The sequence below is a fragment of the Perca flavescens genome, chromosome 15 (assembly GCF_004354835.1).
Source record: "Perca flavescens isolate YP-PL-M2 chromosome 15, PFLA_1.0, whole genome shotgun sequence".
Classification (NCBI taxonomy): Eukaryota; Metazoa; Chordata; class Actinopteri; order Perciformes; family Percidae; genus Perca; species Perca flavescens.
The window spans coordinates 33,808,411-33,827,110 of record NC_041345.1 but is presented as its reverse complement, the minus strand read 5'-3'; the positions used below and the strand labels follow the sequence as shown (position 1 = coordinate 33,827,110).

General features: G+C 42.9%; 1 protein-coding gene and 1 long non-coding RNA gene across 2 annotated transcripts in view; one reads left to right on the top strand and one right to left on the bottom strand.

Moving 5' to 3' along the window:
* Positions 1-18,260, top strand: part of LOC114570422 (properdin) — a 29,960-nt gene extending 11,700 nt beyond the window's left edge. Inside the window, exons 6-11 of the mRNA XM_028600751.1 lie at positions 3,297-3,464; positions 3,658-3,849; positions 4,307-4,480; positions 16,930-17,127; positions 17,421-17,532; positions 17,762-18,260. Coding sequence (XP_028456552.1) covers positions 3,297-3,464; positions 3,658-3,849; positions 4,307-4,480; positions 16,930-17,127; positions 17,421-17,532; positions 17,762-17,891 — 974 coding nt within the window. The 3' untranslated portion in view covers positions 17,892-18,260. The remainder of the gene's footprint in view (positions 1-3,296; positions 3,465-3,657; positions 3,850-4,306; positions 4,481-16,929; positions 17,128-17,420; positions 17,533-17,761) is intronic.
* LOC114570432 (uncharacterized) lies at positions 9,409-10,018 on the bottom strand. Its single transcript, XR_003694508.1, has 3 exons — positions 9,986-10,018; positions 9,771-9,889; positions 9,409-9,654 (listed from the first exon to the last, which is right to left on the bottom strand). It is a non-coding gene; the product is annotated as an uncharacterized LOC114570432 (long non-coding RNA).
* Positions 18,261-18,700: the final 440 nt, after the last annotated feature.

Below are 18,700 nucleotides of genomic sequence, written 5' to 3'. Positions count from 1 at the left end.
AACTTGATACCCACTCTGCTGGTTTTGGGGTCTGGTCGGACTGGCCAAATCTGAATGACCTCTGTATCTGAACTGGAGTGTCACTGGAGTGGGTGGGTCTGACTCTGGGACTGTGATGGTCTCAGTGGACTGACCCTCTCACTGTCGTCAAGGCAACAGCCACATATGGTGGTCACAGTCACCTGCTAACATCTGCAGGTGCCCGGCGAGCTCTTCTGGACTTACACCAACATCAACATCAACAACAACAACACTGGACCGGACTGAAACTTCAGGAGAAACTTGCATGTCTTCCTTTTGCTGATCACTCTGTGTCTCACTCATTCCTCAACAACTCTGCACTCAGTGAGGACCAGTGGCAGTTTTTGGTACGGGCGAACTGGGCAACCGCCCTGGGGAGCATTTTTTCATGTCACATGGGGGGGCGGCACGAGAACTTGAAGGAGCGGTTTTCTGTTATCGATCATTTCACTGTGTGGGGAATTGGCAGATCCGCGCCCCCAGCAGCTGCAGGTGCCCTGCTTGATGAGAGAGGTCAACACCCCCTACTTTCACAATGAAATGGACTAGTCCGTAGCAGTGCGCCGTGGCGCGAAAGATAAACACAAAGTGACAGGAGAAATGGGAAGTACACAGAGACAAGTCTAAAACTTTCTTTTATGTCAATTGTCTAAACGCCAAAATGAAACAAAGTTACCCAAGGAGCTCAAATAAAAGAAAAAAGCGAAAAGACATGTTTTCGGTAGTAGAAGGACCTTCGTGGCAGTAGCAGGACCCGTGGTGGTGTCGGCAGCAGTGGCATATGCACGGTGAGGAGGAGACTCAGGAGGAGAGGGACAGAGATGAGGGAGTGAGAGTAGAACCTGCGGTAAGCACAACTCCCCTTAAAACCCTTTGGCCCTTGATAAAACTGATTGGTGGACAAACTGTTGATGATAACACTACAACAATAAAAGAAGTAGGCATGCTTTACTGTATGATTGCATTAGTAGCATAGATAGACGTTGCACATCATGCAAACTTTCTTAACAAGAATCGTAGCTTTTCTATCTGCATTGGCAGACAAAAACTCATGATAGACCTCCTCAAATTATAGCACAGGGCCTCTTGAAATGATTATATATATATATATATATATATATATATATATATAGAGAGAGAGAGAGAGAGAGAGAGAGAGAGAGAGCTTGTTTTGTGATTCATTAGGAGGATATAGTTTTATTGTACTAATAAATGGCACTTTGTTGAAGTATTTAATGTGTCAACTCTCACTGATTCTTGCTTACTCATTACATGGCGTTAGTAGTTTTAAGGAGTAGGAGTTGGTAGCCTATACAGCAGAGAGGAGCTTTTCCAAACTAAAGTTGATCAAGTCATACCTGAGGTCACCATGTCCCAGGAACAGCTCACTCATCAATATCAATCACTCAATAGGGGAGCAGATTTCATACGATGATTGATGATTTTGCATCAAGGAAGGCCAGAAAGGTCATGTTTTAGTTTTAGTTTGTGTTTTCTGTTCTTAGTGCTATAGTGTAATAATTAGATTCTCTTTAGTGTGTCTTCACATTTGTGTGAAGAAGGATTTGTGCTATTTAGAATATTTATTCTATATTGTGTTCATTGTCTTTTGGCAATGTTGGAGGTAGAGATTGTGCACCTTAAAAAGTGTTTTCGTTATAATTGCAATAGTTAAATACCTGGATTCTCTTCAGTGTGCATAAGGGGGGGAGGAGGCGCTCGAAGGGGGTCTCGCCCAGGCATCATTCAATGTAGAACCGCCCCTGGTGAGGACATTCTCACATTTACAGTAAAAGCCAGATTACAAGTCTTCCCTATCAGACTCCACCTCTCTATCTGGTTTCCAACAATTCAGGTTCCTCATTGCTTGCATCACACCTCAGAACATATCACTGAAACACTGTCACACATCCTAAATGGCTGCCATGCCTACAAAGGAATATACATAGCACGTCATGATAGAATAGTAGACCTCATAGTGAAAGACATATTGAACCATTTCCCACCCTTAGTAAGAATGTACAAACATCCTCAGGTAAAACCAACCATGTTTAAGCACTGCAATAGTAACCCTAGTACTTTCTTACACCTGGTCAATACACCAGATGTTGTTATTATCAATGAGGAGTCCAGGGAGGTGGACATGTTGGAGGTAGGCTGCACCTTTGATTCCAGCATGGAGGAGGCTTTCTACACCAAGGTAGTTAAATACCATCCTCTCCTAAAATCCATCTCAGAGCTGGGCTATAGGTGCAGACTACTCGTTTTCATATTTGGTAGCCTAGGACACACACAGGTTGGTAGTAAGAGGGCTGCAGGCCAAAAAGAGGGCAACACAGCTTGATATTGTGAAGACCTGGTCCCTGAGTTTGTGTATGTATTGCACTGCATCTGTAATATTTGTGTCCCTGTACCATTTTGCTTCACGTGGACATAAATACATGTAAATCGTTAAAATGTGTGTCTTTGTGTGTGTGTGTGTGTGTGTCGACCCGCCCCCCGCGAAGCTCCGACATGCAGACAGCAGAGGAGCAGAAGAAAGTAGCTGCACCTTTGCCAAAATGAAGACTGAAAAACTGAACTATTTGGTACAAACATTTTCTCGCCATGTGGCACATAGCCACATGAATAGATATCATTTTTTTATATATTATTTGAATTTAATAATTAGTGTTTAATAAATAATTGTTAAATGTAGTACATAGTCTATCGCAAAAACAAGCCCCCCCTCAAACATGTTATTGCAAGCTTCATATGTTTTTTACATAACATTGGCCATTGCTAATGATATACACAGTAATTAATCTAGCATACTTTCATTAAATAAATCTATTCAAGCTAAAATGTAAGAGTGTATAATTAGGCTATACTAAGCCTGATATATTTATACCAGAGATTTTCTTAAAATTAAGTTAATACCTTTTAGAAAAATGTCACCTGGGGTAAAACTCCCCCTGCTGCTCCCCTGATTTGCATTTGTATAGCTCACAGCATTTTCATTTACATGTTAAAGCCTCCCCTAGAATTAGAGGGAGGGGGGGTCATGCGGGGACAACTGCCAAACAAGGCCCACGTCAATTTCCAACAATTAACGGCAGTTTTCGGTGTTGTGTGTACAGTTGTAAACCTGAACTTCCATGACAATCTACAGTGCCGCTTACTGACGAAAATCCCACTTTTCATGAAGTGATCTCTTTGGATTTGAAGATCAGGTAACAAAGGAAAGTGTCTGTGAGTGAAAACCTAAGCTGTGTTTTGATTGGCTGTCTCTGCAGTGGACGGGAGCTGGGGGGCGTGGTCTCAGCCCGGGCCGTGCTCTGTCTCCTGTGGGGAGGGGCTGCAGCTGGCGACCAGAATATGTGATAGCCCCGCCCCTAAATATGGAGGTCGACGCTGTGACGGACCGAGCACTCAGAGCAGCGTCTGTCAGAGTCCTTGTCCTGGTAAGATGGATAGATAAACAGACAGACAGACAGACATATAGATAGATAGGTAGGTAGGTAGGTAGGTAGGTAGATAGACAGACAGACAGACAGACAGACAGATAGATAGACAGATAGATAGATAGATAGATAGATAGATAGATAGATAGTGAATCTTTAAGATTAACTTCTGCCTCTCTGCGTCTCTTAACAGTGGACGGTTTCTGGACTGGTTGGTCCAGTTGGGGAGAGTGTTCTGCTTCCTGTATCCCAGAAGGCCGAGCTCCCGTCAGGTCTCGCCAACGCTCCTGCTCTAACCCCGCCCCTTCATCCAGCCCGCCCGGCGCCGGCTGCCAGGGTGGCGCCAGCGAGACAAACATCTGCAACCACCTGCCTCACTGCCCAGGTATCAGACCATCAAGGTTTCCACAACACATGTAACGGTATCTTACCTGATGTGATTCTTTATCAGCCGGGAAGAGAAAACATCCAAACACACACAGACAGATAGAGAGACAGACAGACAGTTAGACAGAAATACGACAGACAGACATCGTAGCTTCAAAGAGACATCTCTTAGACACTTTGGGCAGACAAATGTTTCTAATGACCCATTTTCACAGTCTGATACTTCAGCAGTTTTACCACAAACTGAGACTTTCTCCACTTGATAAATTAAATAAATTTAAACATAATAATCTGTGTAATTCATGGCTCAATTCAAACAGGATCTAAACATTATCTGTCTCTTCCCGTTCACAGCGGGACACATTTCAACTGAAATAAAGTCCCATGACGGACACAGGAAGGTGTCCTCATAGAGGTGATAACTCTCTCTGTCTCTTTGTGTGTCTCTCTTCCAGTGGACGGAGGTTGGGGGTCTTGGTCTCCGTTGTCATCCTGTCCCGTTACCTGTGGGGCGGGGCTTCAGGTGTCACTCAGGAGATGTGACAGCCCCTCCCCCAAACATGGCGGCCAGCCATGTCCTGGAGAGGGACGTCAAACCAGCATCTGTCAGACCAACCAGCACTGTCCAGGTACACACAAAATCTTATCTTTTACTGCACAGACTAAATCATTTAAAGACAGCAGAATGCTGCTCAAAAAGGCTCCTTATCCACAAACTACAGTATATGCTATTAATTATATAGGGTAACTACCATTTTTTTTTCAACCTAGATTTCCCCATGTATTTGGGTCTAATAGACTGATGTGACCAAAATTCTTTGGTTACATCAAAAATCTTTGGTCACATCATCTTAAATGGATTTTGTTTGCATGTTTACAACATTATCAAGCTCAGGACGTGACTTTTTGTCCGAAGACAGTGGTGTGGAGAGTGGAACGCAACTCGAGAAAAAGGTGTAGTTATGTTAGTTACCCTTTATCAATATATATTCTCCAAGGAAAGGATTCAGTATCTGCAAGTGCTCATTATTTCTCATACATCAGTAGAGAAAAGATTACTGACATAACTCAACATGAACAGGTGCCTAAAAGTATGTTGATGTATGTAATAAAAGATGAAAATCAAACAGTAAATACTATTTACACAAGCATCAAAGATGGAATACATCCTTATGTAGATGAAAATAAACATACTGTACTCAAACCATATAATATTAACATCAACATGTAATTATGGTGATTAACTTACGGATGAAGCCGGTGTGAGGACTTTAATGTGAAGGATTGAGAGGATTCGTACACATAGGTGCATCTCATGGCCCTTAAATTGCCTCCTTGAGTCCTCCACTGGCCTCCCTTCCACGCGTCTTAGTCCCTCCAACCGAGGAGACACAGGAGGGACGCGAGGAAATCATGGGAGGAGAGAGGAACAGAGGAATCCTCAATGATCCCTCCTCGCTCCTCGATGCTCCCTCCTCGATGCTCACTCCTCGGGGCAGAAATAAGAGCTTTGAGACTGTTGTTTTAAACTGGACCCACAATGCACACATTGAATCAGGAGAAGGTTGAAAAAACAGTTTATTGAAAACAGGAATACGGGGGGTCCAATTGAGACAGCTGGCAAGGCTGGACGTGGCTGAATAGGTTTGGAGAGAAGTAGGGCTGTCAACGAATATTCTAAATTCGAATATATATTCGAATAGTTTTTAAAAAACGAATTTCGAATGTGAAAATTAATATTCGAAGAAAAGAAAAGTGGAAAAAAACGCTCGCGGTAGCAGAGACTGTCTGGCTGTCTGCTTTGCGAGTGGGCGCGCTAGCGCGCCTGAGGGCTAGCGACAGGTCACAGGAGTCGCACTGTCTGGCACAGCGTCACTGCTTAAAGTTGACTTGTCTTGCATGGAAGATGGCAGAAAGTGCAGAGCCCAACTCGACCGCATCAGAGAAAGCGATTTTAACCCCCCAAAATCTAAAAAGCCATGTCTGGAAGTACTTTGGATTTTGGTCGGTAGGAGGTAAAATAGTTGAGCCGCGAGATAAAGTTGTATGCAAGCTATGTAAAATACAGTTAGCATACCATTCGACCACTAGCAACATGAGGTCACATCTTGAAAATGTGCACCCAAAGAGCATAGCATAATGTGTAGAACTCCAGCTAAACAGTCACGTCTTGACACGTATTTTGCACCGCCTGCCACAAGCTCTTTGTCTGCAACACGACAAAAGAGGCCATAACGGAAAAATTAATTTCGTTCATTTGTAAGGACATGATATCAGTGTCATGGATGGGGCAGGCTTCAGGGAGTTCTGTCAAGCAATGGAACTGAGGTACCATATCCCTAGCCGTGGAACAGTCACCAATAGAATCATAGAAGTGTATAACAGCACCTCAGACAGGAATCAATCAAAGACAAAGATGTGGCTCTTACCACGGACGGGTGGACATCCCTAGCGACAGCATCCTATGTTACAGCAACGGCCCATTGGATTAATGATGACTGGGAAATGCTTAACAATGTGCTAAAAACAAAAGAGCTTAAGGTAAGCCACACTGCAGAGAATGTAGGCGAATGCATTCAAGAGATCTCGAACGTTTTTGGCATAGAAAGGGGATCTGTGATTGCCATCACAACGGACAATGCCACTAATTACGTCAATGCAGTGGAGAGACATCTTCAAACGGTAAATATACCATGTGTGGCGCACACAATAAACTTGGCTGTGCGTAAAGGGCTCGGGGTCAGAGCCATTGAAATCCCTGTTAGTAGGCTGAAAGTGGCGGCCTCACATTTCAGCAAATCTTCCGCCGACTGCAGAAACAACAACTTTTGGGATTGAAAACTGAGAAGCTGATTAACGACTGTCCGGCGCGATGGAACAGCACATACGAAATGATCTGCCGTGCAGCGGAGCAGCAAGCAGCTGTGTCTGCTGTCATCTTTGAGAAAAAACTGTCAAGAATGGAGCTGACCACAAGCGAATGGTCCCTGATGGAAAAGGTGAGCATAGTGTACAAATAACTGCGATGATCGCGAGTCAGCATAGCCAACTTCATGCAGCCATTGACACAGAAAAACACTTGTTTATTAATAAACAATTAACATGTCTCTTTGCTATATTTTTCATATTCATAATCATTACTTTTTTTAGATTGTAGGTGCTTTATTGGCAGCGGCACTGAAAATTGGCATCGTTACATTCCACCACTGACCGTAATAGGCTGGACAAATGCAAAACTGTCCTAATATATTTTTTTGAATAGGTAGAATGATGACCCTAATTCACTTTGTGTGCATGTTAATAAGCTGGACAAATGCAAACCTGTCCTAATATCAACGCATTATATTTACTTATTTATTGCAGGTGCAAGAGGTCCTTACACCCTTTAAAGTGGGGAACAGAAGCACTTTCAACTGACAAATATCCAACAGCGTCGGCTGTACTGCCTTTAATACATGTTCTGCTCGCTCAACTGAACAAGCGAACGCCAGACGAACCAGAACCACCTGCGTTGTCAGAGATGAAGACAAAGATCGTCACAGATCTGGAGAAGCGTTATAGTGAGGAAAAGGGCGCATTGATGCTGCTTAACAAAGCGAGTTACCTGGATCCACGCTTTCATCGCCTCGTTCATTTGAAAGAGGAGCAGAGACGGCAGGTGCAGGTGGCTATACTGGAGGAGATGAAACAAGTGAATGTGGCAGGAGGCACAGGCAGTGAGGCCGCTGCCGGACAACCCCGTGATCATCAGCAACCCGCTGAGAAAACTCTCTTCGGAGACACGTACTGCACGGACAGCCCAGACCAGGACATCAGTCTGCTGCTTCAAAAAGAGATGTTGATGTATGAACAAGAGTCTCCAATACCTGCTCAACAAAATCCTCTCATGTGGTGGAAAACTTTGGGCTCTGGGAGATACCCTCACGTCGCCCAGATGGCAAAGAAATATCTTTCCATCCCCGGATCCTCAGTGCGCTCTGAATCTCCGCATCTTTTCCTCCGACGGGAATATAGTAAATAAAAAGAGATCAGCACTGGCCCCTTCAAATGTCGACCATCTTGTGTTTTTTGGCAAATAACCTGTAGGCCTTCAGGCCTAAGACCCAACGGTGACAGTGCACTAAAAAGACAATGGAATAAATTGCATTTTTCTTCCTTTTTTTTAATACAAGCGCCAAGAATGTAAGTAGCCTTTTTCGTTTTTAAAAGCACTTTATTTTTTATGAACCTCAGGGTAAAAGTTCTTTATTGTCACATTTCTCAGAATTGTGTGCCTCATTTTATTTAACGTTAAACAGAAACATTACTAAAGTGTATGCTACGACTGAATAGATATGCATGAATAAAAGTTAAATGCACTGCTTCCACTGGTTTGATTATTTACCGTTTCATGTCAAGGAAAAGCTCCATGTTTACCACAGCACAGCTCGCTCGGTTCTATATAGGCTACTGTGAAACTTCAATTAATATTAATATTTGTTTCAATCACTGAATGAAGCCTGCTATATTTGGGACAATAGTCGCAACCTTAAATTGCTTGAACAAAACTCTTGATCAGCACTCAAAATGTGTTTATTATTGTTCATTTTAAACCTTTATGCGCACAGCCGCACATTGCGCAGAGAGCGTGAGGGTGAGAGAGAGAAAGTGCTCGAGTGAGTGAGCGAGCGTAAGGTCTGCGATCTTGGTCATCATTTGATTAACTTGTCAAATATGTTTAAACTTAAATAGACTACCTATAAAAGTAGTTATGTCTCTTTGTATTAATTTGTCCTGTTATTGACGTAATGTGCGGGAAAACAGTGCTGCAGATCCTAATACAGACGGCCTTCACCGAGGACGGACAGAACTACTTCAGGTTCAGCCGAGGACCGAGGAGGCAAGGAGCTGTCAAATAAGGTGCTCCCTCTATGAAGCCATAGGAAAAAGGAACTTCCTGTACATCACGTCCTGTTATTCTGACTATCAACTGTTACCTCACTACAAAAGAAACGTACTATCCTTAAATTATCTGTCTGTAACAACACGTTTTTAACATGCACAGGTGGCTTACAACACTGCATGACAAGTGGTATTTCCGTCCCCGTAAACGCCCCTAATTTTCGGCAGTTATCGACAATGTTCAGCCTGTGAACGTCACGTTCGTCTGTGCCACATATTGTCGGAAATGAACCATGACGTATGTGGCGAGCTCCCGCGGAGGTGTTAATGGATCTAATTAGAATAGGAATAGCAGCGACAATTTCCTCACTCACTATTGGATGAAACCACTACTTTTAAACAAGAAAAATCTCTCGAGATTGGTTGGCAGGTCTGTCATGGGTTAGGCTATTGGTCACCCTGGGCCATTATTATTATAATAATAATACAATTATATATATATATATATTTATGTATTATATATATATATATATATATATATATATATATATATATATTTATTTCATATATGCTATGTTGTATATTCATGTCATTGTTATCCTAAGGAAAATGATTTGACAGGAACGTGCTGTTTATTCAAAGATAGAGCTTTATTGACACAAAACACAAACTCAATCAGAAAAAAACTATGTCCAAAGCATCGGAGACACACAGCACACACAACAAATATCTCTCGCTCACGAGAAGCAGCACCGTCCACATCTAACCCATGGCCGGCTCAGAGCTGGAGGTAACCAGCAGCATTCGGTCTGATTCGGTCCATTTAGCAGACGTCTGTGGTCGTTGTCCTGTAGGTCTATGGTGGCGCACTTCCAAATGTCACCTCACCCGCAGCCAGCACACTCTGTCTCGCTTCCAGCAGCTGTAAAATCAATCAATAAAGATAATCAGTACTGCGTGATATACTGCTTATGGACATAACACATCTATGAATGCACCTGAAAAATATTCCCATTAACCAAACGGATCTAATCTTACCCTCTTTTCTTCTCGACCGACTCCGAGCTGAGCTCTTCACAGCTTCTGCCCGCGATGTCACATCTGGTTGTTTCTAGCTGAAGCTCCTGCTGCTGTCTGGTAATATGTCTTACAGACAGCTGGAAAACAATGAAATGAGAGTGGTATGAATAAAAAAAAACATAAGTCACAGTAAAATTAAACAAGGAAAGATGAAAAAGTAAAAAATACTTAACACACAATGGCGTCATTATCAGCGTCATGTAAATCTGGACTTGCAGACAGCTCCGAGCAAATATAGGTCACGGCCTCGTTATGAGGCGAGGTTAGTCTGAAAAAAAAAAAGTGTACGGTTAAGATCGGTATCTATTAACGTATATATGTCCTTATAGAGAAGAATTAATTAAATTAATTTAATGAAAGCATATTCTTTAAATCTTAGCCTTGCTCCAGTTCGTATCACCTGCTACAATTTGTCTCTGAGTTGTAAAGAAAACTGCTTCCTGTAATAAATTACAAGACCCAAAAAATACACTTTTATAAAGCAACTTACCCGCTTAGCTCTGTAATGAATGGCGCTGAAAGCAGCTGGCTGCCCAGACACACCGCTCTGTGCTGCTCACGTTTAAACTTGCAAGTTTAAAACATTACTGCTAAGTCTAAGTAGCCTGTTTAACATCTAAATACAGTTATTGTACGATCAAGAGTTAATAAACAGTATACAGACTAGATCACCGTTTCATTAATAATCATATACTTTCATTGTATTTTCCTTTTCCGTGGGCGCATCTTTACGGAGCCACGGAGGTGATATGGAGGAGAAAGAAACCGCTCTGTACATCTTGAACAACTCCTGTGTGTTTCCAAGTGAAGTTTGACAGAGTCTACAGACAACTCTTTTACCAGTTGGCCTGAAATACTCCCATATTTTGGAAGCTTTTGCTCTAACTCTCGGAGTCATCTTTTTCATTTCATTTCATTTTTCAAATGGAAGCAGTGAGGGCGGGGGTAGGGGGCGGGGCAGAGTGATAGAGAAAGACAAAGAGGGGCAGATAAACCAGCAGGGCGCGAACAGCGCACACACTGGTGTGGAGGTGAATTACAGTGAGATTTAATGGATTACTGGGAAAGCTTTAGCCTGACAAGCCAGACCCACATCCAGATGTAGGGTCTGGGAACTCACCATTGACGGAGCTCGATCCGAGGGGCGGGATAAACGGTTGTCTTTCAAATTTCCTCTGCACGTAATAGGATAGCGCTACAACCAGGCAGAGCAACGAGGAAGGTAGCGGAGCTAGTTGATAGATTAAACTTTTGCCGTATCCGGTCGGCAAAACTCCGAACTCATCTTCCTTTTTTAAGAATGATTTCTGTGCCGTTCTTTGTTCTTTTCTCATAGAAAAGCTGAACTCCAAGTCTTCCAGAAGACCGCTGTTCCCAGCAGCAGCAGCCATAAGCCCCGCCCACCGACTCTATACACAATGTGATTGGCCTGACCAAAATTTGGTTTTTGCAGCTCGAAAGTCAATGGAGAGTGCCTAGACCCCCCTGGCTGCCAAATAAATTTGCTGCCACTAGGGGGAGTCTAGATTTCTAGGCTAGGAAAGTTTAATAACAATAGGACAATTGAAGTCTAGATTATGAGGCCATTTCAGCAGAGCCAACAGCTTCATATGCCATGGATATGTGAATATGGTGCTGAATTTGCCAGTATTTTAAGAAGACAAATGGTTGGGACTTTGTCATGCAATGACAAAGCTGATATGCTTTATGTGAAGCACATTCTGGTGTCAGCAGAAAGACTTCTCTTAGAAATCTGTCCAGTGGAGCCTCTGTCTCCATTCCACCAGACAATGTTGGATGAGCAAGACCAAAGAAAGGTCACTGTAGTCATGCCACTATGCACGGTGGTTGAGCTCTAGGAGACTGTGAATGAATCATGGAATTTTCAATTCAATTCAATTTTATTTATAGTATCAAATCACAACACGAGTTATCTAGAGACACTTTACAGATAGAGTAGGTCTAGAACACACTCTATAATTTAGAGCAGCAGGAAGCAGCAGGGTTCAGCAGGGTTCAGCAGGACGCAGCAGGAAGCAGCCGGGTTCAGCTGGAAGCAGCAGGGTTCAGCAGGAAGCAGCAGGGTTCAGCATGAAGCAGCAGGAAGCAGCAGGGTTCAGCAGGAAGCAGCAGGGTTCAGCAGGAAGCAGCAGGAAGCAGCAGGGTTCAGCAGGAAGCAGCGTGACATTGCAGGGCACCGCTGAGCTCAGCAGGGAGTGCAGCAGGACCACGGCGACAGCTGGAACCAGGATCTTGGTGCCAACGTTCTCCAAGGAAATACGCTGGGGGAAAAAACATAAGGACTCCGAGGAGTAAACTCCCCAGAAGCTAGGATTAGTAACAAGCATTTCTGGGACGGGATACACACAAATAGTAATAGTAATAGTAATAGAAAGGGAGAGGAGAGAGCAGCTCAGTGTGTCAAAGGAAGGAAGTCCCCCGGCAGTCTAGAACTATAACAGTGTAACTAAGAGAGACAGATCATAAGGAGAGGTAGCGTGTTTTTGCTACTTTTGTTATATATTATTAATTTGACGACTATGAAGAGAAGCAGGTGGGTCGGGTTAGGCAAACGCTGCAACTCCTCACTCCCTAAGTATAAGCTTCATCAAATAGGAGAGTTTTAAGTTCATTCTTAAATGTGGTGACAGTTTCTGCCCCCCGAACCCAGACTGGGAGCTGGTTCCATAGGAGAGAAGCCTGATAGCTGAAGGCTCTGGCTCCCATTCTACTTTTAGAGACTCTAGGTAGCACAAGTAACTCTGCCTTCTGGGAGCGTAGTGCTCTAGTGGCACAGTAAGTTACTAAGAGCTCTTCTAGATATGTTGGTGCTAGACCAGTTAGAGCTTTGTAGGTCAGGAGAAGGATTTTAAATTCAATCCTGGATTTTACAGGAAGCCAATGCAGAGAAGCTAATACGGGAGAAATATGATCTCTTTTCTTAGTTCTTGTGAGAACACGCGGTGCAGCATTCTGGATCAGCTGGAGAGTCTTAAGGGACTTATTTGAGCAACCTGACAGTAGGGAATTACATAAATCCAGCCTGGAAGTAATGGATAAATGGAATAGTTTTTCAGCGTCGCTTTGAGACAGGATATTCCTAATTTTGGCAATGTTACGAAGATGAAAAAAGGCTGTTCTTGAGGTTTGTTTTAGATGGGCGTTAAAGGATATATCCTGATCAAAAATAACCCCTAGATTTCTAAAAGTAGTGCTGGAGGCCAGGGCAATACCATCCAGAGTAGCTATGTCTTTAGATAATGAGGTTCGGAGGTGTTTAGGGCCCAGCACAATACCTTCAGTTTTGTTAGCATTTAACATCAGAAAATTATAGGTCATCCAGGATTTTATATCTTTAATGCATGCTTGAAGTTTAGCTAGCTGACTGGTTTTGTCTGGTTTGATTGACAAGTATAATTGGGTGTCATCCACATAACAGTGAAAGTTAATTGAGTGTTTCCTCATAATATTACCAAGAGGAAGCATATATAAGGAGAATAGAATTGGTCCAAGCACTGAGCCTTGTGGAACGCCATGGCTAACTTTAGCGTACTTGGAGGATTTATCATCATCGATCAGAGAAATAGGACTTAAACCAGCTTACAGCGATTCCTTTAATGCCAACTAAATGTTCCAATCTCTGTAACAGGATGGTATGGTCAATAGTGTCAAATGCAGCACTAAGATCTAGTAAAACAAGAATGGAGACAAGTCCTTTGTCTGCAGCAGTTAGAAGGTCGTTAGTAATTTTCACCAGTGCCGTCTCTGTGCTATGATTCTTTTTTCTAAATCCTGATTGAAAGTCATCAAATAAACTATTGCTATGGAGAAAATCACATAACTGATTAGCAACCACCTTCTCAAGGATCTTGGATAGAAAGGGAAGGTTTGCTAAGACCTCAGGATCGAGGGTGGGTTTTTTCAGGAGAGGTTTTATCACAGCTACTTTAAATGACTGCGGTACATAACCTGTTAGTAAGGACATATTGATCATATCTAATAATGAAGTGTTAACCACGGGTAACGCTTCTGTGAGTAGTCTCGTTGGGATGGGGTCTAAGAGACAGGTAGATGGCTTAGCTGAGGATATCTTTAACATTAATTGTTGAAGGTCTATAGGATAAAAGCAGTCTAAGTATATGTCGGGACTAGTCGTTCTTTCTAGCGACTCTGCGTTTAAAGGTGAACCGTTAGAAGTTGAGGGCAAAAGGTGATGAATTTTATCTCTAATTGTTATAATTTTATCATTAAAGAAGCTCATAAAGTCATCACTACTCAGAGCTAGAGGAATAGATGGCTCAGTAGAGCTGTGGCTATCTGTCAGCCTGGCTACAGTGCTGAAAAGAAACCTTGGATTGTTCTTATTTTCTTCTATTAGTGATGAGTAATAGTCTGATATGGCCTTTCTTAGGGCCTTCCTATAGGTTTTCAGACTTTCTTGCCAATCCAAACGAGATTCTTCCACTTTGGTGGAACGCCATTTACTTTCAAGGTTTCAATTTCAATTTCAATTTTAATTTCAATTTCAATTTCAATTTTATTTATAGTATCAAATCATAACAAGAGTTATCTCGAGACACTTTACAGATAGAGTAGGTCTAGACCACACTCTATAATTTACAAAGCCCCAACAATTCCAACAATTACAGTAATTCCCTCAAGAGCAAGCAGTGCGACAATGGCGAGGAAAAACTCCCTCTTGGGAAGAAACGTCGGACAGACCCAGGCTCTTGGTAGGCGGTGTCTGACGGGCCGGTTGGGGGTGTGATGAACAGTGGCGATAATAGTCACATTAATAATGGAACAGTGACTGGATGTAGGGTTTCGCGAGATTTGTTTTAATTTGCAAGTGTGGGAGTTATACCAAGGTGCTAGTTTCCTTTGCTTCATCGTCTTCTTTTTTAGGTGAGCAACAGAGACTAAGGTCGTCCGTAGGCAAGTCGTAGCACCGTCTACAAATGTATCAATTTGAGAGGGACTGAGGTTAACATAGAGGTCCTCTGTTATGTTAAGGCATAACATAGAGTCAAATGCTGTTGGAATATCTTCTTTAAATTTAGCTATAGCACTGTCAGATAGGCATCTGGTGTAGAAGCTTTTATCTAATTTAATATAGTCAGGTAGTAAGAATTCAAAAGTAATTAAGGAATGATCTGATAATACCGAATTCTGCGGATATTTTTTTTAAATCCTCAATTTCAATACCATATGCCAGCACAAGGTCGAGGGTGTGGTTAAAACAGTGCGTCGCCTTGTGCACACTCTGACTGAAACCGATTGAATCCAGTAATGAGTTGAAAGCAGTAGTAAGGCTATCATTGTCAACGTCCACATGGATATTAAAATCACCAACAATAAGTACTTGGTCTAATTTAAGGACTGAACATGATAAAAACTCTGACAATTCAGATAAAAATTCAGAATACGAACCTGGAGCCCTGTAAATAACAACAAATATAATTGGCTGTAATGTTTTCCATTTTGGATGTTGAAGATTAAGAATAAGACTCTCAAACGAGTTATAATTTAGTTTAGGTTTAGGAGTAATTAACAGGCTTGAATCAAAGATGGCTGCAACTCCCCCTCCTCGGCCTGAGCCTCTAGGAATTTGAGTATTAATATGACTGGGAGGAGTGGCTTCATTTAGACTGACATAGTCTTCATGGCCCAGCCAGGTTTCAGTAAGACAAAATAAATTGTTGTTATCTGATATCAACTCGTTTACCAATACTGCTTTAGAAGACAGACATTGTCTTTGCGTATGCACAAAGTGACTCTTGATCTTACTGTATTTACGGTTCTTTTTAGCCAGCAGCTCTAGATGGGTTTCTATATCGCCCACTCTGGCCCCGGGGACACATATGACTGCAGCTGCTGGGGCCGCCGGCTTCACATGTCGCAGTTAGAATGCACTTCTACCTTTGTGGCCTGATTAAAACTAATTGTTGAAATAAATTATTTTGTGATTCTTTTTTACATAACATTGGTCATTGCTAATGACATACACAGTAATTAATCTAGCATACTTTCATTAAATAAATCAATTCAAGCTAAAATTTAAGAGTCTACAATAAAAGATCTATTTTAAGAGATTTTCTTAAAATTAAGTTAATACCTTTTAGAAAAATGTCCCCTGGGGTAAAACTGATTTGCATTTGTATAACTCACAGCATTTTCATTTACATGTTAAAGCCTCCCCTAGAATTAGACTCGAAGGTTAAACATTGCCTGGACTCTTTCTTACTGGAGTCTAAAGCCAAGGACACGGTTGTGATCTTTAGGAAGTATCCAGGAGATTTTGGCTTCACTTTTAGATACAGTCTGTGTGTGATACACAGTTCCCATTCATAGGATAAAACTACAAAGTCTTTTTTGTTTGTCCCAGCAATAAGTAGCCTGAATTCACACGTTAACTTGGCACCTCGGCACTTACCCCGGATTTCCACCAGATGCGGAACGGCTGCGGAACGGCTCCGAAACTGCGGCAAAGTCATTAGGTTTCCATTAAAGTCAGTGTGTGTATTTCCACCGGTCTCAGAATGGCTGTGTTCCGTCTCCGGCACAGCTCCGGCGGTTCCCAGCCCTCCGCAGCAGATACGCAGAGCTTCTATTTTGCCCTCCGCAGCAATTCAGCACACGGCAGATAGTGCAGGAGAGGAAGTCGAGCACAGAAACAAAATAAACATCCGGTTAATTTTCAAAATAAAATACACTGTGCTCACGGCGGATCATATTTCCCTGCACTACACCTTGAAAACACAACACAGAGCTGTTTCCCCTCTACTCCTCTGGAGGGAAACTAACTGGTGGTGGTTTTGTGGTTCTATTTTACCTGAATTCGTGAGAACTTGTGGGTCCTCGTGACTTCAGCTGTCAGTCATGGCCGCAGCCGTTCCGCAACAAATCCGGACCTGGTGGGTGCTGACGGACGGCGGAGCACGCAGCAGACACGCAGCAGAGCCGGTCCACAGCTGTTACGCATCCAGTGGAAATCCGGAGTTAACGTATTTGGCTTTCAGCTGTCTTCATTACCTGTGATCCCATGTTTCCCATGAAGCAAGTGTTTGTTTCCCCTGATGGGATCACATCGTTTGACTTGACTTTTGTTTATCTGCAGTGGACGGGACGTGGTCACAGTGGTCTCCATGGAATCCATGCAGATACCCGTTTGGTGGGAGGTCTATCAAATGCCTACAGATCGGCGGCAGACAGACTCGAGAGCGCCAGTGTCTCCATCGCGCTCACAACGGATCCATCTGCAGCGGGGACGCTCTGACTGAGACACGGGTCTGCTACGATGTTGACAGCTGTCGCCGTGGGTCACACACACATACACACACACAAACACACATACGTACACAGACACAGAGACACACACACACTCATTCAACCTTTATTTATACTTCAGAGATCATTTACAATGATGTCACGGCATATCCACAACCTTGGGAAAAACTTGATAAATGTAACTACGTAACTACTTAAGTACTCCAGTACTGTACTTAAGTCCAAATGTTGAGGTACACAATAAGATTTTATCTGTGTGTGTGTGTGTGTGTGTGTGTGTGTGTGTGTGTGTGTGTGTGTGTGTGTGTGTGTGTGTTACAGCGAAGGGTACCTGGGGGGGCTGGGAGCCGTGGAATTTGTGTCGCCCGGCCTGCGGTGGATCTCCCAAACGCTTCCGGAAGAGACTCTGTACACCTGATTTCAGCAACTACAGGTGAGTTCAAAATGTACTGCGGACCAATGAGTGACCAGAGTTACTTACCATACCAGTGGGCGTCATGCAGTGACTACAGTTAAGTTTAGCTTTGTGTCTATATGTGTGTGTGTGTGTGTGTGTGTGCGTGCGTGCGTGTGTGTGTGTGTGCGTGCGTGTGTGTGTGTGTCTATGTGTATGTGTGTGTGTGCATGTGTGTATGTGTGTGTGCGTGCATGTGTGTTTTCAGTCCTACAATTGGTCGTCTGAAGGAGCCAGCAACGTTCTTCGGGGATCCAAAGGCCGACTGTGGAACGCCGCCCGACGGCGGGCCGAAGGTCGAAGTTCAGAACTGTGTCAACGTTCCCGCCTGCACCTAAAAAACAGCGCACCGAGTTTATTAACCCCAACATGTCCTGCTCACCTGTGCAGGAATGTAACTAATTACATTTACTCCAGTACTGTACTCCAGTCCAAATGTTAGAGCATGTTATATTTGTGAAAACCTGTGCAGTATTGAGTGAAGTGTGTTCAGAAGGCAGACAATTTAAAAGCAGGAACAAACATTCAGTTGAGTTGATTTGGTACGACTGACAACTTTACAATCTTCATGCGATAAAATGTAATGCTTTCTAATGCTATTTTTATTGTGAAAATGTTTTTGTTATATATACAAACAATGTTGTGAAACCTTCTGAGACAACCCTGTGAGTCTGGCTTTTTATAAACAAAAAGAGACTTCTGCAACAGTCCAATATTTCTGAGTCATTATAGAGACGCATCAAATCATACTCTGAAAGCCACGCCTATCTCTCTGCTCTCAGTTGACTTGTAGTCTGCTAGCCAACAACAGAAACATGCCTTAAAGCTGCTGTATGTTGGTGTTCACTACCAACAGGGTAAAGAACCCAGAACTTCAGTTTTCATAACCTGATGACCAAAAAAGTCTTTTAAAGTTTTTATGAAGACAAAAGTGGAAACAGATGTGAGGAATCAGAAGAGAAAAGGGAGAGAAACTAAGCTAACGTTATGTCCGACATTACGTTTGCAGCAAACAGATATCCAAATTTTCGTCTGGCACCGCCCAAGATGATTGTGATTGGTTTAAAGAAATGCCAATAAACCTTTCCATCTAGGAATGCTGTGTGGACTAACCAGACCTTCCTTTGCAGTGCCGCGGTAGAGGGTC